The sequence below is a fragment of the Crocodylus siamensis genome, chromosome 6 (genome assembly GCF_052110815.1).
Source record: "Crocodylus siamensis isolate JL-2025a chromosome 6, ASM5211081v1, whole genome shotgun sequence".
In the NCBI taxonomy this organism is placed as follows: domain Eukaryota; kingdom Metazoa; phylum Chordata; order Crocodylia; family Crocodylidae; genus Crocodylus; species Crocodylus siamensis.
Genome location: NC_143400.1, coordinates 24,399,896 through 24,423,311, shown reverse-complemented (window position 1 = coordinate 24,423,311; position 23,416 = coordinate 24,399,896). Strand labels below are relative to the sequence as shown.

The 23,416-nt window shown below is 59.3% G+C and overlaps 1 protein-coding gene across 1 annotated transcript; it reads right to left on the bottom strand.

Moving 5' to 3' along the window:
• Positions 1–116: 116 nt before the first annotated feature.
• On the bottom strand, positions 117–10,330 carry CADM4 (cell adhesion molecule 4). Its single transcript, XM_090055311.1, has 9 exons — positions 10,197–10,330; positions 3,095–3,241; positions 2,858–3,010; positions 2,579–2,713; positions 2,334–2,495; positions 2,131–2,221; positions 1,809–1,981; positions 1,575–1,703; positions 117–1,503 (listed from the first exon to the last, which is right to left on the bottom strand). Exons 1-9 carry the CDS (start codon positions 10,258–10,260, stop codon positions 1,394–1,396), a joined length of 1,164 nt encoding a protein of 387 aa, XP_089911437.1. The 5' UTR covers positions 10,261–10,330; the 3' UTR covers positions 117–1,393.
• Between the last annotated feature and the right edge of the window lie 13,086 nt (positions 10,331–23,416).

The following is a 23,416-nucleotide window of genomic DNA, read 5'->3' as shown; positions in this document are numbered from 1 at the left end:
GGTGGGGATGGAGGCTGCAGGTCAGGAGTGAGGGGTACCAGTGGGGACCTACGGTTCGGGAGTGAACCAGATCCCGCCCCCCAACACACAAACAACCTCCCGGCGGCAGCTGGTGTTAAAAGAATTAATCCAGGGGAATTTATTGAAGTATCAAACGTGGTTAAAAGGCAACATATTTACATATATATTAACTCTCGCTGCGGGGGGGCCATAGCAGGGGCCCCGGGAGCCCTGCCCCCCCCGTATATATTAATTATTATATTTCCCATTTCCTTTAGCGGCATCTCCCCTTTTGCAACACGGACAATAGAAAAGAAGACTCTGGAGACGGGGGCAGGATAGGGGCTGCCGGGGGTGGGGCAGGCTAGGCATGTGTGTGTGGGATTTGTTTCCTATGGAATTGGGAGATTTGGGGGGCGGGGGTGGGGGGGACAGATTTCATTTCCGCAAGTGCTGAAGCACTGGCCTGGCTCTGAGATGCGAGTGGCTCTGGGGTGGGCAGCACCGGCCTGGGATGCAGCTGCGCCTGGGCTGGGCACTGGGGCTGGTATGGCCTGGGATGCAGCTGGCTCTGGGGTAGGCATCAGGGCTGGTATCACAGGCCTGGGATGCAGCTGGCTCTAGGGTGGGCGTTGCAGCTGGTATCACTGGCCCTGGGATGGGTGTTTGGAGCTGGTATCACAGGCCTTGGATGCGGCTGGCTCTGGGGTGTGCATCACAGGGCCCCCAAAATGCAGTTTGCTCTGGGACGGGTGTGGGCCGACCCAGGGGCAGGGAGAGGTGGACCTGGGCCCCCACACCCACTGCCCCCCCGGCCCCGTCTCGCAGCTCTTGTGCTTGGAACGGACGTCACGTGACGAGGACAGACTGACACAGACGCACAGACACCCCCCCCCCCCCTTCATGGCTTTGAAGAAAAGAGTCCGACCTGCATTTTAAGGCCTGGGACAGACGGCACCCAGGCATCTGGGCCCCGCTGCCTGCCCAGAGCTGGGGAAGGAACCCAGGCGTCCAGGCTCTCACCCCTGCCCTGCTGGCAACCTTGAACCTATTTACACGAGGAGGGGATGCCCCCCCTGCCGCTCCCCCCCTCCAGGATGGCGATGAGACCCCCCGGCAGATCCCAGACAGGCAATGACAGCCCCTGGGGCGGTGGGGGGGTTCACTGGGCAGGACCTAAAGGGGGCAGAGGGGCGTGGCGCGTAGAAAGAGGCAGGGCCTCAGCCCAGGGGTGGGGCCTATGGGAGGAGGCAGGGCCTCAGCCCAGGGGGCAGAGCTGTCCTGTCAGGGGCTGTGCCTCCCCCCACAACTGGTTGGAAGAGGCTCAGCTTCCCTGGGCGGGGCCTGGCAGGAGGGGCGGGATTCCCAGCCTGGCCCCACCCCCCCACCCTGCTCAGATGAAGAACTCCTCCTTGCGCTTGTGGCCATCGCCGCCGTTGAGGAAGGCCTCGCGCGCCTCACCGTGCTCATCCAGCCCGCTCGCCTCGTGCGTCAGGTACGAGCCTGCAGGGTGCGGGGTGTCAGAGCGCAGGGCGGACCCTGGCCCAGCTCCACCCTTGCCCCCACACACTCACCCTTCTGCCGGATGGAGCACCACACCATGACGATGAGAACGCAGATGACGAGGAAGACTAGCAGGGCCAGGATCCCACCCACAATGGCGTAGGGCACCGAGGTCTGCGCCTCCACGATAGCTCCCGGGTCTGGCAGGCGAGAGGGGGTTGAGGCACCGGGAGCGCAAAGCCAGCATCCCCAGGGGAAGCGTGGCGGGGAGCGAGGCTGCGTGCCGGGAGTGGGTGGGCGCTTACCGTAGACGACGAGGACATACTGGTCGGAGGCACGCCCATGCTTGTTGGCGGCCTGACAGGCGTAGGTGCCGTTGTCCAGCAGGCTGAGCGCTGGGATGGTGAGCACCTCGCCCTCGAGATGCGCCCGTTCTGGCAGCGAGTCATTGGCCCGGCTCCACTGGATCTTCGTGGGGCTGCGGGGCAGAGTGAGGGGCTGCTGGTGAGAGCAAGCTCCCCCTTCCCCCAGCCCGTGCGTTCCTGGAGAACTGCAGCATGCCAGCACCCCACGCTGCGAGCTCCCCCTCCCGCCCCGCCCCGGCGGTGCCCTGCCCAGGGTACTGACCGTGGGTTGCCATTGACAGCACAAGTCAAGACCAAGGTGTCTCCCTCCCGGTGGATGCCCTGCGAGGGGTGGATCCGCGCCACAGGGGAGTCTGGTGGGGCGAGAGGTGCTTTAGGGGAGGCAGCATGGAGCAGCGTGGCCCCCCCACAGCCACATGCTCCCCCGCGATGCAGTGTCATGGGGCTGGGCCCCTCCTGGCTCACACTGCACATCAAGCTGGTACTGGGTCTGCTTGCGCTGGCCGCGCAGCGCTGTATTGGTGGCCTCGCAGGTGACGATGGCGCCATGGTCCTTACGGTCCACATGGAACCGCACCGCATTGCGCACCGCAAACACCTTCCCCAGCTGCTCCTGGCTGCTCACACCTGCAGGGGCGGGGGGGTGGGGTGAGGGGTGCGGCCCTGCCCCTGTTGAGACCCGCGCCCGCCCCAACCTGGGCCCCGCTCACCTTTCAGCTCCCGCCGGTCGCGGGACCAGCGCAGGGAGGCAGGCGGTCGGGACCGTGGCACAATGCAGGTCAGCTCCACCTCGCCGCCCTCCACCGCCTGCTCCTTCACTTCCACGATGGGGTTGTCGGGGGGCACTGTGGGCACAGGGCAGGGGTCAGGGGCCTAACGCCCCTGCCTCCACAGGGCATGGCATGCCCCTCCTACCTTCCCAACCGCCCCTAGGTCACCTCCACCCCCTCCCAGGGGAGACCCTGGTGGCGGGCACCCCCCTGGCGCACCGAGCACAGTGAGGATGGCGATCTGGTGGTGGGTGTCCTCAGTGTAGAGTTGGCAGAAGTAGCCGCCCTCGTCCTCCAACCGCACATCCGAGAGCTGGATCCGCACCTGGCGCTGCGTGAACTCCACCAGCTGGAACCGCTCATCCTTCAGGGCTGGTGGGCAGACGGACGGGGTCAGTGGGCATCAGTGCCTGCCACGGCTTACAGCAGCCCCCCAGCCCAGCCCCCCCGACTCACCGCGAGTGCCGTTGAAGAAGAGGGTCTGGCGCGAGGGGTTCTGGATGACTACGATGGAGCCGTCGTACTGGTGCAGGCGGCAGTTGATCTCGGCCACACCGCCCTCTGCTACTGTCACGTTCTCAGCTTGCACCTCCTGCGCCAGCCCTGGGGAGAAGCAGGAAGGTTAGACACGGCCCAGCATGGGACATGCCCACAGGAGCAAACCCCCTCCCCATGCACATGCATGCAGAGCCCAGGTGTCCGGGATGGACCTGGATGGATGTGCAAGTGCACACGCAGAACCCAGGCCCCCAGATGGACATGCATGTGTACATGCAGATGGGACATGCATCCCCCTCACCCCTTTGGATCTAGGCGGTTCAGAGCTGCAGGTCCAGAGTGAGGGGCACTGGGGGTAGCAGGGGGGTCCTGCTGCTCCTTTAAATCCCTGGATGTTTGCTCTCTGCTGCTCTGACTTCATGACAGGTTGTCATGGGAACGGGGCTGACGAGTGGGTTCCTGGGGGGGGCATTCTTTGGTGGGGATTAGGGAGGGCAGGACCAGTGTGGGGCAGGGGGAAGAGGCAGGCCCACCAGACCCCCCAGCAAACCCTGGTCGGGGCTGCAGAGCCCAGGTCCCACCAAGGGGCTGCTCTGCCTGGGGTGCCCAGCCAGGACCCCCCCAGACCCGCCTTGCATCACCCCAAGGAGCCCAGTGTCACCATGGAGACCGCCCAGTGAGATTTGCATAGCACAGCCGCCAAATAACAACAACAAGGCATAATTGGCTGGGAGCCACAACGAGGGTCGGGGGTTGGGGGGGGTTGCCCCATCCAGGCGGGGCACAGAAAGGAAAGAAAGCTGGTGGAGAGGGGCTGAGGGGGCCCGGATGCCGGGGTTCGGCCCCAGCTCAGGAGGTGGGAGCCTGGACACCTGGGTTCCCAACCAGGCTCTGGGAGCGCAGGGGCATGGGGGCCCGGATGCCTGGCTCCTGCCAGTCAGAGCCAGGCCTGCTGCTAATGAAGGCCCCAGGGCCTGCCCCTGCAGCCAGCACCAACCCCACTGCCCGCCTGGGGGCCAGGAGCCCCCTACACTCTCCCGTCACACGGCAGCAGCAGCTCTGGGCTGTTGCTAGGTGCCACATGGGCATGTGGAGGGGCTGGTGCCCCACTGTGTCAGCTTGTGTCCCCCACCTCTGGTTTCTATGGTGACCGCCACCACCTAGGTGGCTGGGACCAAGGTCACAACCAGCAAGAAGGTCACTGCCAGCCCTTCACAGCCCTGCTGGTACCCCTCACTCTTGACCTGCACCCTGCTCTGGGTGGCACTACCACACCCATTCTGGGGGACATGAGGGGGGGCAGACAGACGTTAACGGGGAGGGTGGACGGAAGCTGGCAGGATTCTTGGCATATTTCACACCCCTCCACAATGGACCCATTTTACCAGCTCAGCCCTCTCCCCCCATGCACACGCAGAGGAGCTCCCTGCGTGGGGGGGTGGGGGGAATTCCCGCTCACAGATCCTACCACCGCCCCCCCAACCAGGTCCTCAACCTGGGGAAGAGACAGGAATATGATCCAGGCATCCAGGACAGCCCCCACCACCCCATACTCCAACCCACACAGAAGAGTGTCCATGCAAGGCCTGAGCCTCACTGCCCCTCCCAGCTGGTGGTGCCCCTCACTCCCAACCCGCAGCCCCTGCCCACCCTGGTGCCCCTCACTCTTGACCCGCAGCTCCCCCTGACAGTAGTGGCAGCCTCAAACAAGCCTGCAGCGCAGGGGGAAAGGAGGGCACTGCCGCAGAGGAAGCCCACCGTGCGGCACTGGCTCCCGTCTGCCAGCCCTGGGGCTGCCAGGGCCAGATGGCCGCAGTAGTGCCAGGGCCACAAGCACCAGAGCAGCCCCTGTGCCTCCTGGCATGGGGTGGGACAGATTTGGGGGCTGGGGTGACCCGTGCATTCCTGTCAGGCCAACGCAGCCCACAGAGACGCCAGCCCCATGGGCACAAGGGGCCTTTGTTTGGCTGCTGACTCACGCCAGCCCCGCTGCAGCCCACCCCCAGCACTCAGATGCCTGGGTTCCTTGCCTGGTCTCCACACCTGGGTCCTGGCCAGTGCCCCTCACTTCCAACCTGCAGCTCCCTGCCCCACCTGCCCCCCTACCCAACAGCTGCTCCATGCTGATTATCTTGGCTGAGGGAGGGTGCGGGGGGGATTATCGCAGATCAGCAGCAGTAATGAAATAGGGGGGGTTGGCACCCCCAAGAACCCAGGCATCCTGGTCCTGCTGCACCCACCTGCCCAGAACGCCTGGGCTGTCCCCCAGCATGGCGGGGGGGCAGAGGACTGGTGGGTTAGGATGGGGGCAGCGGTAGGGGGTCAGACTCCTGGGCTTGGCCCTGGGAGTGAGGTGGGGGGAGCATTTCCAGGGCCAACAATGGCCCTTTCTGCAGCCGCAGCAGCACAGAGTCGCCTCTCAGCCCCGAGTCTCCGGCACCGCCTGGCACCAGCCCTGCACACACGGTGCACCCCTCCCCAGAGCCAGCCGCATCCCAGGGCCTGTTACACCCAGCCCCGAAGCCCACCAGAGCCAGCTGCATCCCAGGCCTGTTACATCCAGCCCCGACGCCCACCCCAGAGCCAGCTGCATCCCAGGGCCTGTGATACACACACCCTGTCACCCACCCCAGATCCAGCCGTATTCTGGGCCTGCAATTCCAACCCCAATGCCCACCCCAGAGCCAGCCGTATTGCAGGCCTGTGATACCCACCCCAATGCCTACCCCAGAGCCAGCTGCATCCCAGGGTGTGATACCAGCCCTGATGCACACCCCAGACCCAGCTGCATCCCAGGCCTGGGATACCAACCTCAGTGCCCACCCCAGGGCCAGCCGCACCCCCAGGTTGTGATACCTGCCCCAATGCCTACCCCGAAGCCAGCTGCATTCCAGGCCTGGGATACCAGCCCTGACATCCACCCCAGAGCCAACTGCTTCCCAGAGACCCTGTTACACCCAGCCCTGATGCCCACCCCAGGGGCCCTGTTATACCTAGCCCCAATGCCACACCCCAGAGCCTGCTGCATCTGCTCGTAGCCAAGGGCCGAGCTGAGCACTGGCCAGTTTCTGTCAGACCCTGTGCCCTCCATGCTGGCAGGAGTGCGTCTTTCCCAGCCACACTCCAAGAATTTATTTAATTAATCCCCAAGCGTGAAGGAGTCAATGCACGTGAGCAGGAGCCACGCGTGGAGCAGGGCAGGGGCCAAGTGTGGGGGCTGTGGGCACCAGCCCAGCGCCTGGCTCATCACTAGGGGTAATTGGGAGCACAAGGGCGCCAGCCAGCCCCACATGACTGCTTCCAGCAGGCACTGTGCCACAGGAAGGCTGGGCCAGGCTGGGAAGCTCCTGCGGGCAGAGGATAGTGCCCTGGCACCCGGGCTCCCCCCTGCCCACTGCAAAGCCCCAGGGAGAGAATCCAGGCTCCCAGCCCCACCACTGCAACCCACCAGACCCCACTCCTCACCCAGAGCTGGAGGGAACTCAGGTGTCCGGGCTGCCAGGGCAGGCACTTCCCTCTGTCCTGCCCCAATGCCCACCCCAGAACCAGCTGCATCTCAGGGTGTTATACCAGTCCCAACACCCATGCCAGAGCCGGTCGTACCTCAGGCCCTGTGATACCTGCTCTGATGCCCACCCCAGAGCCAGCTGCATCCCAGGCCTGTGACACCAGGGCCACACAACCCAGAACCAGCCGCATCTCAGGCCTCTGAAGAGGTGTTTGTGGTCAGTTCTTTGCAAAACATGTTTGCTAGATGCTACCCAAGTGCCCCTCCGAGACGCGCCCCCCGCCTGGGTCCAAGGGTTCGGCAGGCCTGGGAGCAAACCGGTTGGTGACACGTAGTCCCCAGATGCCAGGGCAAGCCATGAAGACAAGGAGCAGGTGGTCAGCTGGAGTCCAGACCCCTTCTCTCCAACATGCAGAGGGTTGTGGGGATACAGGAGCTGGAAGCCTGGACACCTGGGTCCTATCCAGTATGTGGAAGGTTATGGGGTCCCACATGCTGCCAAAGGGCCTATGCAGTGGAGTTCGTTGCTTCTCCCAGGCCACACGGCAGGGCCTAGGCCTGCCCCCATCACAGCCCCGTGTGGCCAGCACCCAGAGCAGGATGCAACCCCCACCCCCATGAGTTCCAGTATTTCTATGGGGCGAGGGCAGGTGGGGCTCCCAGATGGGAGCAGAGTCTGCCAGTGCTCCCTGGGGGCTCCATGCCAGGAGCTGGCGGCACAGGGGGTGCGGGGAGAGGGAGGTTGATCTGGCTCAGGCCCTGCCACCCCCTGCCAGCCCTGGTGCCCCGAACCCAGCCCCATGGCACTGAGGACAGGGTCAGGGTCTCTCCTAGTCCGGCGAGGAGGCCTGGCTCCAGGCGACCTTGCTCCCCCCACACCCGCTGCCAAGGGGTTTTATTTGGCTGTGAATGGAAGGCGAAGATGGGAGTGATCTGCATGCGCAATGAGGCTGGAGCCAGCCTGGAGCCAGCCCTTCCCTGCAGTGCTGGGGGAGCTGCTGGAGGGGCAAGGACTGGGGGGTAGGGGTGGAGGGGCTGGTCCCCAGTGTCCTGCTGCCTCCCCCACAAATGGAGCCATAACCCAGGGGAGCTGGAGCCCCCTGCCCTGGCACTGCTGGGAAGGACGGAGAGCAATGCAGCCCCACTCCAGGCATGGCCGGGAGCGGGGAGACCCTCAGCCCTGCTGGGTGGTTGGGTGGGAGCTGGGTCTCTCCCAGGCCAGAGGTGACCTTGGCACATCCTCGCCTCTCTGCCTCAGTTTTCCCAGCTGGAAGGCCTCTAAGCCCCCCAGAGCAGCGGGGCTGGGGGGGGGTCCGAGCTCCGGCCCAGCGAGGCACACTAAGGATAGGACAGGCCTGGAGGTGTCCCAGGTGCTGAGCTGGGAGTCCGGACGCCTGGGTCCTGTCCCCAACTCCAGGCAGGCTGGAGGAAGGGGCTGGTAGCCCAGACGCCTCGGTTCTCTCCCAGTTAAGAGAGGGGAGTGGGGTCCACCTGGTTTGAGGAGCCAGGACTTCTGGGTCCCATTCCCAGTACAACTGGGGACCCCTTCCCACACAGCCTGGCGTGGTTTGGGAGCACTGAGGGCTCCTGCCGCAGCTCCAAAGGGGTCACACACGGGGGTGAGCTCCGCGGCCAGAGGCTGCTCATGGGGTGGTGGGGGGCTGCCCCTTCACCCCTCCCTGCCCGCACCGGCATGGAGATGTAGGCACAGACCAGGCATTTGCATAAAAGGCCCTGTGTGCAGGACTTTTCCCCCCTTCCCCGGTGGATGCCTGGGCCCCCTGCTCCCCCCACAGCATGAGAAGGCGCCAGGGGTGGTGCAGGCTGTCCCTGAGCCATGCCAGCCACCTCGGGCTGGGATGGGGGGGCCCACGGTCTCTCCCATTCTGACCTAGAAAGGAGCATTACTGTGGCTATTGATTAAAGGAAGATGCAATTACTCGGCTGGGGACCTGCTGCCTCTGATAATGGGGGGAGGGGGTGGCACAGAACTGCAGGGCACTGGGAGGGGGGGCCGCCCTGAGCCCCGACAGCTGGGCCCAGGGAAACAGTGAGCTGACGCCAAGAGGAGGCCGGGCGCCCGTCTTTCAAACGTCCTTCCCTGGCAGGCGGGTTCTCCCCTCGCTCTGTCAATGGCCCTTTTTCCTCACCCCCCTTCTCCAATTTGCCGCCAGCTCTCTGCTGCCGACGTGGGGGTCCCCTGGCCTTAACCCCCACCTCCAGAGCTCAGGGCAGCTCCCCTGAGAAGGGATTCACCCGGCAAAGCCAAAACCCCAGGTGCTTTGGGGGGCACATGTCCATGTGGCAAGGGGTTGGGGTGCCCTGAGCACTTGCTCCTGGGGTGTAAGGGGGTGGGAAGAGGGCTCAGCTCCAGCCAGACCCAAAGCACAGCTCCTGAGGTGCCCACGTGCAAGGGGTTGGCAGGACCCCCCGGGGGCAGGGGAGCTATTTCAAGTCCGAGGGGTGGTCCAGGCCCCGAGTGGGGTCCAGCTCTGCAGCCCCTCCAAGGACACGGCTCTGAAAGAGGCGGGTGAGGCATCAATGTCAAAGGCCGGGATGGGGGCCCTGGGCCCCTGGGGAGGCAGCGTCAGCAGGGCCACACGCAGGGTGGGGGACCGGGAGGACAAAGCCAGGGGGTGGGTTCAGGTTGGGAGGGGGGCTGCAAAACGCCATTTTCCCCTTGCCGTTTCCTTCCCTCCTTTCTTTCCTGTGATGCCGCGGCCCCGGATGGCTGCAGCCCTGCACCAGGACCCCCAGCACAGGCCCCACCCCCATTCCACCCGGAGGGGCAAGACAGCCCCAGGCCCAGCTGTCTAGGTGGCAGGAAGGGGTGAGGGTGGGGGTGGGGGTGGGGGGGCGGGAAGGAAGGACATGAATGGAAGCAGCTGCACCCCCCCTCCCCCAGCCCCAAGAGAGGCAGCGAGGCAGGCTTTGTGCAGGAGGACGAGGGGGAACAGAGGAAGGCAAAGGAGACCCCCCTGCACCCATACACACCTGGGCTCAGCCCTGCAGCCCCAGGAGGTGCGGGGGGGGGGAGCTGCAGCCCCCCATATCCGTATATACCTATAGCACCTGGGCTCATCCCTGCAACCCCAGGAGGACCTTGGGGAGGGAGGGGGGATTGCAGCCCCCCATATGCATATATACCTAGACCGCCTGGGCTCAGCCCCGCAGTCCCCCCCCCATCTCCATATGTGCCTATAGTGCCAAGGCTCAGCCCCGCAACCCCAGGAGGATCTGGGGGGGCTGCAGCCCCCGCATCTCCATATGTAACTAGAGCACCTGGGCTCAGCCCCGCAACCCCAGGAGGAGCCGGGCGGGGGGTTGCAGCCCCCCATAGCCACACGCGCCGCCGGGGAGGCCGGAGGGTGGGCAGCCGCCGGGCAGGGGAACTTAACAAAGAGGCGCGGCGCTGCAGCGCGGGGGGGGGGGGCTTTGTTCTGCGGTGCGCGGCGCGGGCTCACACACTGCGGGGCTGGGGGAGGTGGGCATCGGGCGCAGGGTGCGGCCCCGGGGCTGGGCCGGAGGCCCCGATCCGGCGCACGCTCCTACCTGGCCCCGCGGCGCGGAGCAGGACGAGGACGAGGACGAGGACGAGCCCGAGCCCCGCCGGCATCGTGCGTCCCGCGCCGCCGCTGCCACCCGCGCCCGGCTTCCGCGGCCTAATGTATGCAAATGAGATGCGGGGGGCGGGCCAACGGCGGGGGCGGGGCCCCGCCCGGCCACTGTTTACAAGTCCCATGCGGGAGCGGCGCAGGAGGGGTTTTAAAGAGCCCCGCCCGGGGCGGGGAAACTGAGGCATGGACGGGAGGAGGGACCAGGTCAGGGGAGACCCGGCGCCCGGCCTCTCGGCCCCCCCGTGCCCACATGAGACCCCCACCCACTCCCAGAGCAGGGGAGACAGCCCAGGTGTGGGGGCTCAGCCCTCCCGTGCCCACCTGAGACCCCCACCCGCTCCCAGAGCAGGCATCTGGGCTTCCAGCCCCCTGTTCTCACCCGAGACCCCCAGCTTCCAGGACCCCCACCCCGTTCCCAGAGCAGGGGAGGACGCAGGCATCTGGGGTTCAGAGAACCTGATGCAATAATGCAGCCGATAAACCCCAGGCTCCCTAGAGCAAGAACACATTTGCACAAGATGCCGTCCTCTGTGAACCCCAGTGTCCTGGCACACCCACCTGCCAGCCCCACCCTAGTGCCAGGGAAGGATTCCCGAAAGCGGGGCAGGTGAGGTCTGCGGGACACCAGCCCATACCGCGACACCCCCTTGGGTACCCAGGCAACTTGCAGCGGGGCCTGGCTGCACCCAGTGCCCCAGGGTCCTGGGCTGTGATGGGCAGCTCCACTGGGCCGTGCTAGCTCTGGGGCACAAGGTGCTGACCTGCCTCTATGCCGCTAGAGCCGAGCCATCACGTCCCCTTCAGTGCTGCTCACATGGGGTTTTACTGTTTAATAATTCAACAAAGATCATCTAATGCCCAGGCCGTTAAGAGTGGCTGTTCAACTGTTATCATGGGTGGATAGGCAGGGAGCGTGCAGCTCCCCCGGCAGTGGCCAGGCTGCCCCCAACCCAGTGTGCATGAGGATCCCAGCACCCATCCCATGCGGCCCACCGAGGCTCCCGGGAGAGCACTCCCCTTGCAGTATGCATGGAGAAACAGCCATGCAGACGGGGGGTGGAAGGGAATGGAAAAGAGCTCTGACCCCCCAGCCCCCTTGCGGGGGAAGCCGGTTTCTTTCTTCCAGGATGTGGGCAAAGTTCACCATAGTGCTGCAGGGTCTTTGATGCTGCCACATCACAGAGAGAGATGCTCAGAGGCTGCCTACGAAGCAGACCACAGAGCCCACCACAGCTTTGCATCCACAGGGCCCGGTTCTCAAGCTCGGAGCCCTCTGGCAGCAAAGGGGCCTGGGCTGGGTGCCTGCACCATGGTCCTGGGGCACATGTGGGGTTGGCATCCCCAGCTGAGGTGATGCCAAGCCCAGTGGGGGTCCGTGCCCCTTCAACCTCCCCATGCACCATGACACATCCCCCACTGTCGAGCCCCATGCCAAGCAGCTTCCGGGAGGCACTGCTGATTTCCAGGCCGGAGCCTGGAAAATCTGTTGCCTCGGTGTAAATCCTCCCTGTTGTTTGTTCCCTGGCTGAGGGATGGGGCCAGCCTCTGTCCCTGCAGGCCCAGGTCCTGGAGCAAAGGCCCCAGGGTGGCCTAGAGCGGCGGGGGGGGAGACGAAAGAAGGAATCAACCCCCGCCTGCCCTGGGGATGGGAAGGAGAGGAGGAAAGAAGGAATCAATCAACAGAGGTTTGCGAGAATGGGCCAGAGCCTGGCTGTGTATAGCAGCTTTCATGCCTACGCTACCTCCAAGCAGCGAACAAAGCAACAAGTCACAGCCTGCCGGCACAGGCGGGAGGGACTCACAACGGGTAGCCTCTGTGTGCCTGGCAACGGTTTGCCAGAACCCGCTCCACAGGTTGGGGCACCCGGCTGGTCTCCCACGACTCTTCCCCGGGTGCCTCCACTGTGGGAGCTTACTGCCCTGCACAGGTACCCTTAGCCTTCACCTCTTAGGCCCGGTGCAAGCGCAGGGGAGGGGGCACCTTGATACAAAGCAGGGAGAATTTTCAGGAGAAACAAGGAACTTCCAGAGTCCTCGTTTGGAGGCAACTCCACTGGGGAGGTGGCAGGAGCGGTGCCCCCCTACATCTGCATCCCAGGCTGAGACCTGCCCTGAGTGCCGGGTCCATCTCGAGCCAAGAAACTCTACGAGTCTGAATGATGCAAGGGACGTAAAGCAAAGCACATTCATAAAGGCACTGCGGCTCAAATCTCGATGCCCAGCTGCCTTTTCTGGGGAGGGATCCAGCCCTGGGTAACAGGTGCTGGTGGCCACAGGCGTTTGGGGGAGGCCGTGCTAAGTTATGGGGGCCTCAGAGACAATCCAGTTATGAGTGGGCAGGGAGGGGAGCCACCCAAGCTGCTGACAGTGCCTATAAACAGCACCTTGTCTGGTGCGGCGTTGGCTTGGGAAGTCGCTCGAGTTGATTTAATCTCCTCCATAGATCTTTCAGTAACCCAATGACTGCGTCACATGGCCCAGCGGCTGAATGAATGCCAGCGCGGCTGATAATTGGATGCAAATATGCACGTGGTGACATAGAGATGCCTCCTGGGGCGACACGCAGCCCCCTCTGCCTGCCTTACAGTGCCCCCTCCTGACGCCAGCGTGGACTTGCTTTGCCCATGCCCTGTGCTCGGCTGGGCTCCAAGGGGCAGGTGCTTGGCGTGACAGGTTGGGGCAGCACGTGTGGTGCTTCGAGCAGGACTCCGGGGCTCTAGTGCCAAGTGTCCTGCCTCAGTTTCCCTCTGTGCAAAGTTATCAGAGAATGGGGGATGTTGTGCACAAGCAGTGGCTGGGGTCAAGGTCCCTGAGCAATTCTTTCACACTCTTGCCTTGCCTCTATCCTTTTCCTGCTTCCTTCTCCAGCTGGCTGTGCCCTTGCTGTCTCTCATCCCCCCAGGGCTCCCCTAGCTGCCCCTGGAATGGACGCTCCAAGCCACAATCTCTGCAAGAGGAGCCACTGGCCCATCAGCACTGAGTAAACATGGGCACCTGGGGAAGAGGCGGGGTGTGGAAGTGGTAGAGAAGGGCCTAGAGAGTGTGCATCACGGCACGCAGATGTGTGCAAAGCCAGGAGGCGATTAGGGAGGAGCAGCATAACCGCGGCAGATTAAAAGGAAATGCTGCGTAGGAAAGAGGGCCACCAGGCAGCTCCCAGGCTGAGGCCAGGGCTGCATGAAGAAGGGAGCCCAGGAGGTGCTTGGACATGCTGCCAGGCCTGTCTGGGACAGTGCGCTCAGACAGGTGTAAATCAGTGTCGATTTACACCCGCTGCAGAGATGGCCCCAAATCCAGTCTTAATTCTCTATCCCAAGGGGAGACCTCAGGAGGGCGAGGAGCTGTCTCCACTCTTCATCAAGCTGCCGCGCCACGGCCGCAGAGGCAAGCCATCTGTGAAGTGTGCTCCCGAGTGGGGCCACACTGAAGGCAGCCGAGTGCCGGGACTCCCGGCAGGCTGCTGCCTTTGTGCGGCCGGTGCCACGAGCCTAGTCCCTCCCTGACAGGGCCCCACGCGCTCCACTTCCTCGGGCAGGCAGTGCCACAGTGAAGGGGAGGGAAGGTTAATGTGAGCATGGCAGACGCTGCCAAAGCCGTTCGCACGGAACAGGAAGCAGCCCGAGGTGTTGCCCTCTCCGCAGGCTCCCAGGCGGGTCTTGAGGATGCGTCCTCTAAGGATGCCAGGGCGAGGGCCCCATCTCAGGATGCTCCGGCTTTCTGGGCTGTGCTCTCACATGGGACTGGGCCCGGGGGAGCAGCGTGGCTCAGCCCAGGCGCTGTTTCAGAAGCAAAAGGATTCAGAGGCACAGCTAATAAATCCGCCTGCTTGCTGCAGTAATGGATTCACACTGCCAGCCATGCTGCCAGCCCCGCGTCGTTTATCTTGTTTAGGCAGTGAGCACAGTAGATGTGTATCTCAGCAGCCCCTCTCCTCTTGTACCGCCTCTGGGGACCAGGAATGCAAATCTGCCTGTTCCCCTGCATAGCGCCGGCAGGTCTGAAGCGATGGGGGAACCATTCAGGACCAGCTGTCCAGGCACTTCAGTGGATTTAGCATGCTGGAGATGCCCAGTGGTGGATTCAGGCCGCTCACTGCAGGCAGCCCAGGGTGGAAACATTGCTCTGGCCTCTTGAGGCTTTGGAGGTCATCCCGCAGAAATATGAGCACCTGGCACCACCCTGCCTGGGGACTCCCCTGGTCCTGAGCATGGGAACACATCAGTAACTCCCACTGCTCTACAGATGAGTAACTGGACTTCCATGACTCTTGCCACTGATCACACATCAGTCCCTCAGCCCTGCACAGATGCAGTGTGCAACACTAGACAAACCCTCCTGTTGTAAGATGAAGCTGCCTGATACAAAGCCAAAGGGTGTAAAGAGGATCTGACAATCTCTGTGCCAGCGACCATGTGTTCCTCTGTGGGGGGGCAAGCAGGGCGTAGCATCCTCTCTCCTCCATTCGGGCCCTGTTCACAGGACTCAGCTCTCCAACCGCCGCAGGAAGGTGCAGACGTAGCAGATCCGCTGTAACAGCTGGCGAGAGCTCCCCTGCCACAGCTTCCTCTCCCCTTGAAAAGCAGATGAAAGTTGCATCTGTCCACAGCCAGCAGGCATGCCTGCCGACTTCCCCAGCCCAGAGCTGGGAAGTCTCCCTCCATGGGATGAAGGTATCAGGGAGAGTTTCTGCCAGGCGGTGCTGCCCTCGTGAGGCAGGCCTAGGAACCCAGGGGAAGGGTGCCGCAAGATGTCTCAGGGGACGAGGGCACGGAGGAAGAGCTGGCATCTGGTGGCTCTTTCGCTTCAGTGCCAGCTTTCTCTTTGCTTCTGCACCAGCCTGACATCCTGTCAGGCCTGTTTATCTCTTAGCCCAATTCACTGGGCAGATCTAAAGCAGGGAATGTACAAGAGACATTAGTCACTGCCGCGCCAGGGCCCTTGGAAATAAATCGGCAGAGACGGCTTCCCCTGCATGGTGGTGGCACATGCAGAAATATGAACCAGGCCTGGCTCCTAAACAGTGGGAGCTGTGCTGATGGGGTGAGCAATGGGCGGCCATTGGGATTTTGCCTGACACGGGGATGACGCAGGCTCTTCAATCTGAGGTTGGAGGAGTCCCGTCTATACCCCTGATCTTGGGCAGCCCAGGTCTCTTGCTGGAGAGCCAGCAGGAGAGGGCACACAGGACACCCGTAGCACCACTCGACCCAGCCTCTCTTCCTCTACCACCTGCTTCCATGCAAGCCTGTGTAGTGCTTGGTGTGACTGGGTCCTGGTCTCGGTGGGGGTCACCAGAGCGAAAGCGAGGTGCACAGGGGGCATAGCCCTGCAGGGCAGTGAAGGCCTCAGCTGCAGCATGGAGATAGCCCTTGAAAATGTGCAGCCCCTTTCTCACTGTGCAGAACAGGCCATGTGTCAATCCCATCCTGGGGAGCCCTCCGCTCAGTGCAAACCCCGCGCTCTTGCCACCGCATGGCCAAAGGCTGCTACCTGGGGTGGTGGGGTTGGGCAACCACTTGGAGGCCTGTGCCTTTGTATAGAGCCCATGTGCTAGGGAGGAACATCCAGGACAGGTCATCCCGCAGTAACCATGTGGCTGGACTGCAGCCCACTGGTACATCTCCGGGGCACATGCTCCCAAACACACTGTTCCCCACCCTACTCCTGTATACCAGAATCAGAAGACAGGCCACACTGGGGACATCTCCAGTGATGGTCTTTGGACACTCTTGGTCACTCTAGAAACTAAGGTATGGAGAAAAGAAGCAGACAAACAAACAAACATCATCATATTAAGTCCTGGTGGGAGTCCTCCCAAACAAGCATCAGAATATTAAGCCCTGGCAGGAGGTCCTTTGGGTCCAGCACACCCCTCTGGACTTGTCTTTCAACCGTGCAGTGAGAAAGCTTTTTCCTGCTTTCTGTTGCAAGACAAACACTGGTGCCTCCTCGTTACAGAGCCAGAGACCGAAGAGGAGGAAACTGATTCTGCAAGGAACAGGCAGCCCTGTACCAACAGCAGACTTCACAGCGTGGGGATTCGCAGCCTGTTGGTTCCGATTAAGTCAAACACGGAGCAGGAGGGGCCTCGGAAAACTTTCTGGCAGTGTTTTCTTTGGTGTTTCCCACCAGCTGAGGGTGGAAGATGAGAACCACCCAAAGGGTGACTTCCCAAAGATTTGACTTCCCAAAGCAAATAATCCTTTCAGGCTTCAGTCACTGTCATGTAACTCAAGGTTTTGCAGCTAGTGGGATCAAATAATAGAGGAAAATGAAAGTGCTGGGACTGGCTGTCAAAGGAATGCTTTAAAAACTCTTTCAAGACAAAAAAAAAAGAAAAAAGACAAAAGCTGCCTTCAGGATCCCAAGCCCTCTGGGCTACAGAGGTCCTAAGGCTTTTCAACCACCTTCCCTCCCCCAGGATGCAATTTCAGCAAAGAAACCGATTATGAGACCAGCTTGATACCAGCCTCTCAGTAAGAAATGTCCTTAAACACCAAAGTGCTCTCACTCTCTGGCCGTCATCAGTTGCCCTGTCTGGCCACGGGGCATCTGCTCAGCATACTACAAAGCATCCTTTACATGGCCTGCTCATGATGTTACCATTAATGCTAATTTGGGGATCCCATCTGTTCAATGGGTTTATAACTTGCCACATCTGGTTACAGCCTGGGAGAGGACTGTTGCGTCTCACATTTAGCTGAAACTGGGCCCAGAACTGCACTGGAAGCTCAGACACCTCCAGCAAATACAAATATGATCTCAACAGGAGAATGCTGGAGCTTGCACACATGCCAGATTTTTTCCAGTGCAATTGGCAGCTGGAACAGTGAGATGACTCACAGCCCTACACCAGTGTCATTTACTGAGCTCTGCTGAAGAGTTACCCTCAGAAAAATCAGGGGTAAAACTCCACTTGTATAAGCTACACCTGCGGGATTGTGTCACGGACACTGCTGTCCCAGGCTATACCACCTGGCGGCGCGTCTCTGTAACAGCAGCAAGCCCACGCAGCTCTGAGCTAGTTGCGCATCAGTCTTCTGTTGCTGGCTGTTGGGACCCAGAGGCTTTCAGGCCTGGGTTTTGCCTTTTGTGCTTAGCTTCAGCTGCATGCTTAGCTTGAATTGCAGGCAAGATTTGCACACAGTGAAAAACAGCAGATGGAAAAATACTGTTCCTGACTTAATATGAACTGGGAAGTTGGCTAACGAAATGGAATAAATATAGCCTGGGCAAAAGGGAAACTGTCAAAACCTACCCCCACCTATGAATTAAAAGAGAACCTCAGAATAAAATTTCCAGTTCAGGGTAACCATATTTGGCAAACAAAAGCAAGATTATTAATATGCATTAGGAGGAAGATGTAAGCTAATGTTATGTATTAAGAAACACAAGCTATCTGGTATATAAAGAGAGGTGAGAGACCATACCCTTCGGTACCCACTCCTGAAGGATCCAGGTACCGATCCAAGACTCAGAACTCAGGCGGAGGAGTTGGGAACCCCAGAGAAGACCTCACAGACTGGCCATCCACCAATGTTGCATTCGTTACATCTCGGGGTGGTGAACATGTTGCATTGCTTTTGACTAACCACAGAATTAGAATTGTGACTGCTAACGGCTTGATAAATTTGTTATTAGTTAAGGAGTAACTGTGTCCTGGTCTTGGAATTAATACCTGGTATGAGGCCCAATTTTAACATTACCAGATGTAATGTGGGGGAATTAGGGGCATATACAGAAGTTACAGGCCTGTACACCTGTCATCTAGCCAGGCCCCTAATGGAGGACAGGAATTTGCTAGTTAAAATCATAATCTCTGAGATGTAATGAGGTTGGATCTTTCACACACCCAGGGGCCTTCTCCGCCCATCCCTTTGATCAAAGCTGCAGTCAAACCAAACAGAATTACAGACCAAACTGATATGAAAATTATCAATTGAGGCTGGGGAAAAAGAACAGAAGTCAAAGAGTTCCCAAAGCAAGCTTCCCTCCAGCTATGTCACCAGCATCCCAGGTCTTTGACCAAAGGAGCAACTATTTGCAGAGTTGCTTTAAACATGGGCGAATGCTGCAGTACAGATCCGTGACCTTCTGCACACCTCCCCTCCAGGACCAGACCTGACTCAGCAGCAGTGGTGCGAGGCTCTGCCGCTGCATATGCCCTGCTACAGCTGTTCATGGCCATGGCACCAGGCAGGGAGTCACGCCGGCTGGCCGGGCTGTTGGTTTTCTCCTTGTTCGCACCACTGGATAGATGTGGGGGCCTGAAACCTTTTACTGCATGCAAGTAAACAGAGAAGTGTATTCCCAAATGCAAGTGCAAGAGTGAGAGAGTTAGGGCTGCCCGAGGATGGCTATTCATCTTACATTTACACAGCACTTTTCAGCCTGAAGAATCCTAAACAGCTTTGCAAATGTTACCACTGGATTATTGGGCTGCACATAATGAGCCTCGAGCGACTGTTTGTCCCCAGCTCTGATGAGCCACCTTCCCTGCCAGCCTGATGCATGTGCCCTACCTGATGTGTCCAGTCACCATCAATTCTCCCTCAGGTCACTAAAGTCCCATGAGAAATGGGCCAGGCTGAAGGGACAGCTGGCAAGAGCTGAGATGTATTTCATTAACGACCCACAGATAGGCAAGCATGTCTTCTAAACGTGAAAGACGGGCGCAGCTGGGCTTTCTTCCTCCCACAACCACACCCCTCCCGTTACATGGTTTGTCTTTTCAGGACTAGTCAACACCATGGACGTTGCGGCAAATGTCTACATTGGCATTGTTAAGCCACCTCCCTAAATGAGATAAATTAGACTGGCAAAGAGCTCTCCCACCCATATAAGTTCCATGTATGTCAGAGATTTTGCTGGCCTTGCAGTGTTGCCTAGGGGTGGGATTTTCCTTGCACTCCTCATCCACACTAAACTGCACATTGCCTGGTATTGTGGAGGGAGAGGGCAGGGGCTCCACATTGTTCATGCTGAGTGGGCCCTGCTGGAATAGAAACAACAGAGGGGCATTGCCATGCATGTGCCATCTCCCTTGGGGTGGAGCACTGTGAGGGTCTGATGGTACATAACTGCAATTTCAGCTCAGAAGGAAGCTGGTTGAATTTCAAGAGAAGAGAGGAGTTTTCCAGAAGCTTGAACACAATTCCCTCACAGAAGGAGCGATGAGGCCACGGAGGTTAATAGCCCCTCTCTTGGGAAACTGGCCTGAGCTCTTCAACGGCCCCAGGTATTTAGATTGCTATGCTTCGAACAAGTTATGCAGGGACGTGTGTGGGTTCCTCATTCCTCTCATATCCTAGTTTATGGCTACAGATCCACACTTATTCCTTCACGAGCCGCCTCCTCCCCCCACTCCCCAACAAGTGAACACATCCTGATTTGTCATTACTGCAGCATAAACCACCATAATGATATTGTGATATATAGTCTATTAGATTCAGGCAGATTATTAGCACAAGTCTCACTCTTGCCGAGAGACAAGTAAATGGATAAGTGCTGTACTACTCTAGCTGTCCTTTCATTTCCAAACGAGCACTGTTGTTAACTGGCCAGCTCAGTTTTTGAAAGCATCTTGGATGTTTCATTCATTACTAAAATAATGGGGTAGATTAAACACAACCCAGGGAGTTGCTCACTTCCCATGCTCCCTAAACAGGCTGATGTCTGCCTTTCACTTGTCACAGAAACTGGGCATAGAGGATTGTCTCTCTTGACATATAGAAGGTGGTTTCGCAGGATTAAAACCTACTTAAAAATCATTATAATAACAAAATAAGCGATATGGAGCTCATTTATGTACTGGGCAGATGTCCAATGCACATAATTGTAAAGTATCTTAAGCTGCACTAAAGCCAGCTGAGAGAGCTGGCAGCGTCATGCCTGGCCTCAGAACAGACCACCTTGCAGGTCAGAGTGAGACCCTCAGGCTTGTGACGCACAGCTGGAGGGACCTCCCCAATGCTAAGGAAATGGCGATAACGAGGCTTTGCATGAAAACCGGGCCTGCCAGCTGATATGACAAGTGGCACAGAGGGGAGGCCGGAGGTCACAGCTTTCTGGAGCTCAGCTGTGGGCATCGTAAGGATGGCTCTGAGCACAGGAAGTGTGGGTACCAGGAGCCCAGAGTAACAAAAAGGGAGAGAAAGGGCATGGGCTCCGTCTCGAGCAGGGTGACAGTGCCTGGTAAGACCTTTTCTCCATTCCCACACAAGCCCCAGATCGCTGGTTTTATTTTTTATTTCATGTCTTGGGCCAAATTAACCAAATCAATTCTGAATTCAATCAGCTGAGCAGAGTCTATCCTTCAAGTCCATGTGGTGCAACCACCGGTAAGTCTCCTCCCTCCCAGACTCTTCAGCTTGGGGCTTCAGATACTCCCAAATCCACAGCAGCATCATACGTGCGGGCCTGGGGGCTGTGGGGTTCAGATCTCTGCTCGTCTTGCTTGCCCCTAGCCAGAAGAGCAAGCTAGAGGGGGAGCCTGAGAGCAATCCTGGGCATGCATCAGGTGGGACCTGGTCCCTGATATATGGCAGAGACACGGACTCTTTGTCTGTCCCGATCTCCCTTAGCTCAGAGTGAGCAAGGGCTAATGAAGCAGGGAATTTGGGGCTTGCTCACACTTGTCAGGGTGGCAATGCTCTGGACACAGTGTCCTGTGGTCCTAGCCCCAACGCTGTCCCACACCTCGCTCCACCAGACACTCGTGTCGCACTGCCCGGTTCTTTTGCCCATCTTGGCCTGCTGCTCCCCAGCACGTGGTGATGTGTGTCAAGGCATCTTCCTCCCGGGCAGAGAGAGCAAGAGCACTTTTTAGTGTGGATTACAGTCAAGGAGTGGAGGGATTGTCCTGGACATAAGACCCCAAATTGCCCTCCCACTTCCCCTGTGGCAGGAGCCCTGGCGTGGCCAGACCGCAGACAGCCAAGCCCCCTGAGGTCCTGTGGCGCTGGGAGTGTTTCCTAGGGGAAGGGGCCCATGCCAGAAACCTGGTCGGTGGCACTGTCACAGAAGAGAACACCCCACGGGCGGCAGGTGTCACGGAGGGGGCAGTTATTTCTATGGGGAAGGTTCTTTTACAGCCATTTTATCCCTCTGAATCCCCCGCGGGCCTCGGCTCCTTCCTTCACCCTCAAGTAATTCCTCCCGTGGCATCCCCCGGGCTATATTTCTAGGACCTCTTTCACCTCCAACTGAATCTTTGGTGGTGGGGGAGTGCACTGGCCTGAGGGAAGGGGAGGGCGCAGGGGACCAGCAGGGGGGCTGATTGCTGCCCTGGGTGTGGGGCTGTGTGAGGGGAAAGGGGCAAACATGGCTACTCAGGAGGACAGCACCAGACTGACCCCCCCACGCCCACAGGTCCCATTATTTTGCACACGGCCCCAAGGGGGCGGGGGGTAGAGCTGGCAAGGGCCGGTCGGTGCTGCACACAGCCCCGCAGGCAGGTGCAAGGTGCTGCACATGGCCCTTTGAGGGGCGTCTGTTCCCCTCAGCAAAGGGCAGGAAAAGCCTTGTCGAGGTGCGGGAGCGACGAGGTGCGCCCCCCACCTGGACAGGCCAGGCATGGGGCAGCCCCAGCCTCTGGAAGGGCTCAAGCCAACACGGGCAGCGTCCGTGTCCCCCCCACCCCATCACAGCGAACATCGCCTCAGCTGCCCCCCGCCTTCCTCTTCAGCCACGTCCAAGATACAGACTCCTCACAGCCTTTAACATCGTTGCATCTTTGTGAGGTCGAGGGCAGTGAACCCCCACTTTTACTAGCAGGAAACTGAGGCACAGAAAAGGATCAGCCACCACCTGCACCAGAAGCTTGTGACGAAGGCAGGAGATGACCCTGCACCTCCGCAGACCTGGCTGATGCCCAGGCCTTTCTGAAACACAAGCCTGACTTAAAAATCCAGCCCGCTCCCGCACCGCACCTCACCTGCAGCCTTCCTTCAGCACCATCAGCCATTTTATCCCTCCGACTCCTCCACAAACCTCTGCTCCTTCCTTCATCCTCAAGTAACTCCTCCCATGGCATCCCTTGGGATGTATATTCGGGACCTCTTTCCAGCTAGTGCCCCAGGCCAGCTGGCCTCTGCCTTCGGCATGCCGATCCAGGGGTTGTATTGACAGCGCCAAGGCCAATATCGATCCAGGGGCTGTATCAATGACTGGTGCCAACACAAGGTGCATCAATACAGGGGTTGTATTGACAGTGCTGGTGCCACTGCAGGGGTTGCAATGATAGCACTGATGCCAATATTGATCCAGAGGTTGCATTGACAACACTGATGCCAACACAAGGTGCATCGATCCAGGGACTGTCATGACAGCACTGATGCCAATATGAGGTGCATCAATTCAGGGGTTGTACTGACAACGCTGATGCCAACACAAGGTGCATCGTGGGCAGGGACTCGCCAGCAGCAGGAAAACTGACAGTGCCTTTGTCTCAGGTAAGAAGATGCAGCAATGAACAGGCACTAACTTTGGTCCTGTCACCTAGGGGGACACTTTTTTGTCCAAGTCACTCTTAGAAGGAAGGCAAGGTTGAATCATGGCTAAATAAGAAGCACCTGGTCCCCTTCACACTACCCAAGAAAAAATAAAAATGAAATAAAGGCTTTGCTTTCCAAAGCATGGAACAGCTGAAGACAACAGCTGCTGTTCCTTTCCAACCCTTTTGCCAACTACCACCACTATCACAACTGTATTATGTTCTGCTATCATTTGGCAAAAGCACCATTTTAAAAATTTGTAGCGCTCCCCATCAGCTGAGGGCTGTAAATCTCCCTGGTTTAGTGTCATTTTATGGGTGGTGGAGGCACGACAGGTGGGGAAGAGATACGCATCAGGCCCCTGCTGTTGTGCATATCATATTAAGAATTCTTAGCGGCTCTAATTATTTCCAGAAGGGGCTCTCAAAAGACGGTTGGAGAGATTGCAGCATATTAAAAACTCGTTCCACACAATTTCTCCCAGCCCCTCATACAAACATCCCTACAGTGGCACTGCAATTCCATTCAGTGCTTAACAAGCAGGTCTTGTTCCACATGCTGCCAGGAGATATTTCACGGAGTCTGATCCATTTTAGAGGAGCATCCTTTAAACTAGTGAGAACATCAAGACAGCCAACTAATGTAGGAGCCCCATGACGCG

Excerpts from the sequence above, each read along its gene's own strand:
- CADM4 (XM_090055311.1), bottom strand. The coding sequence starts at position 10,260 with ATGCCGGCGGGGCTCGGGCTCGTCCTCGTCCTCGTCCTCGTCCTGCTC. Across the intron at positions 2,222-2,333 it reads GTACCAGCTTGATGTGCAGT|ACTCCCCTGTGGCGCGGATC; the intron begins GTGAGCCAGGAG and ends TCGCCCCACCAG. Across the intron at positions 1,982-2,130 it reads GCTGTCAATGGCAACCCACG|CCCCACGAAGATCCAGTGGA; the intron begins GTCAGTACCCTG and ends TCTGCCCCGCAG.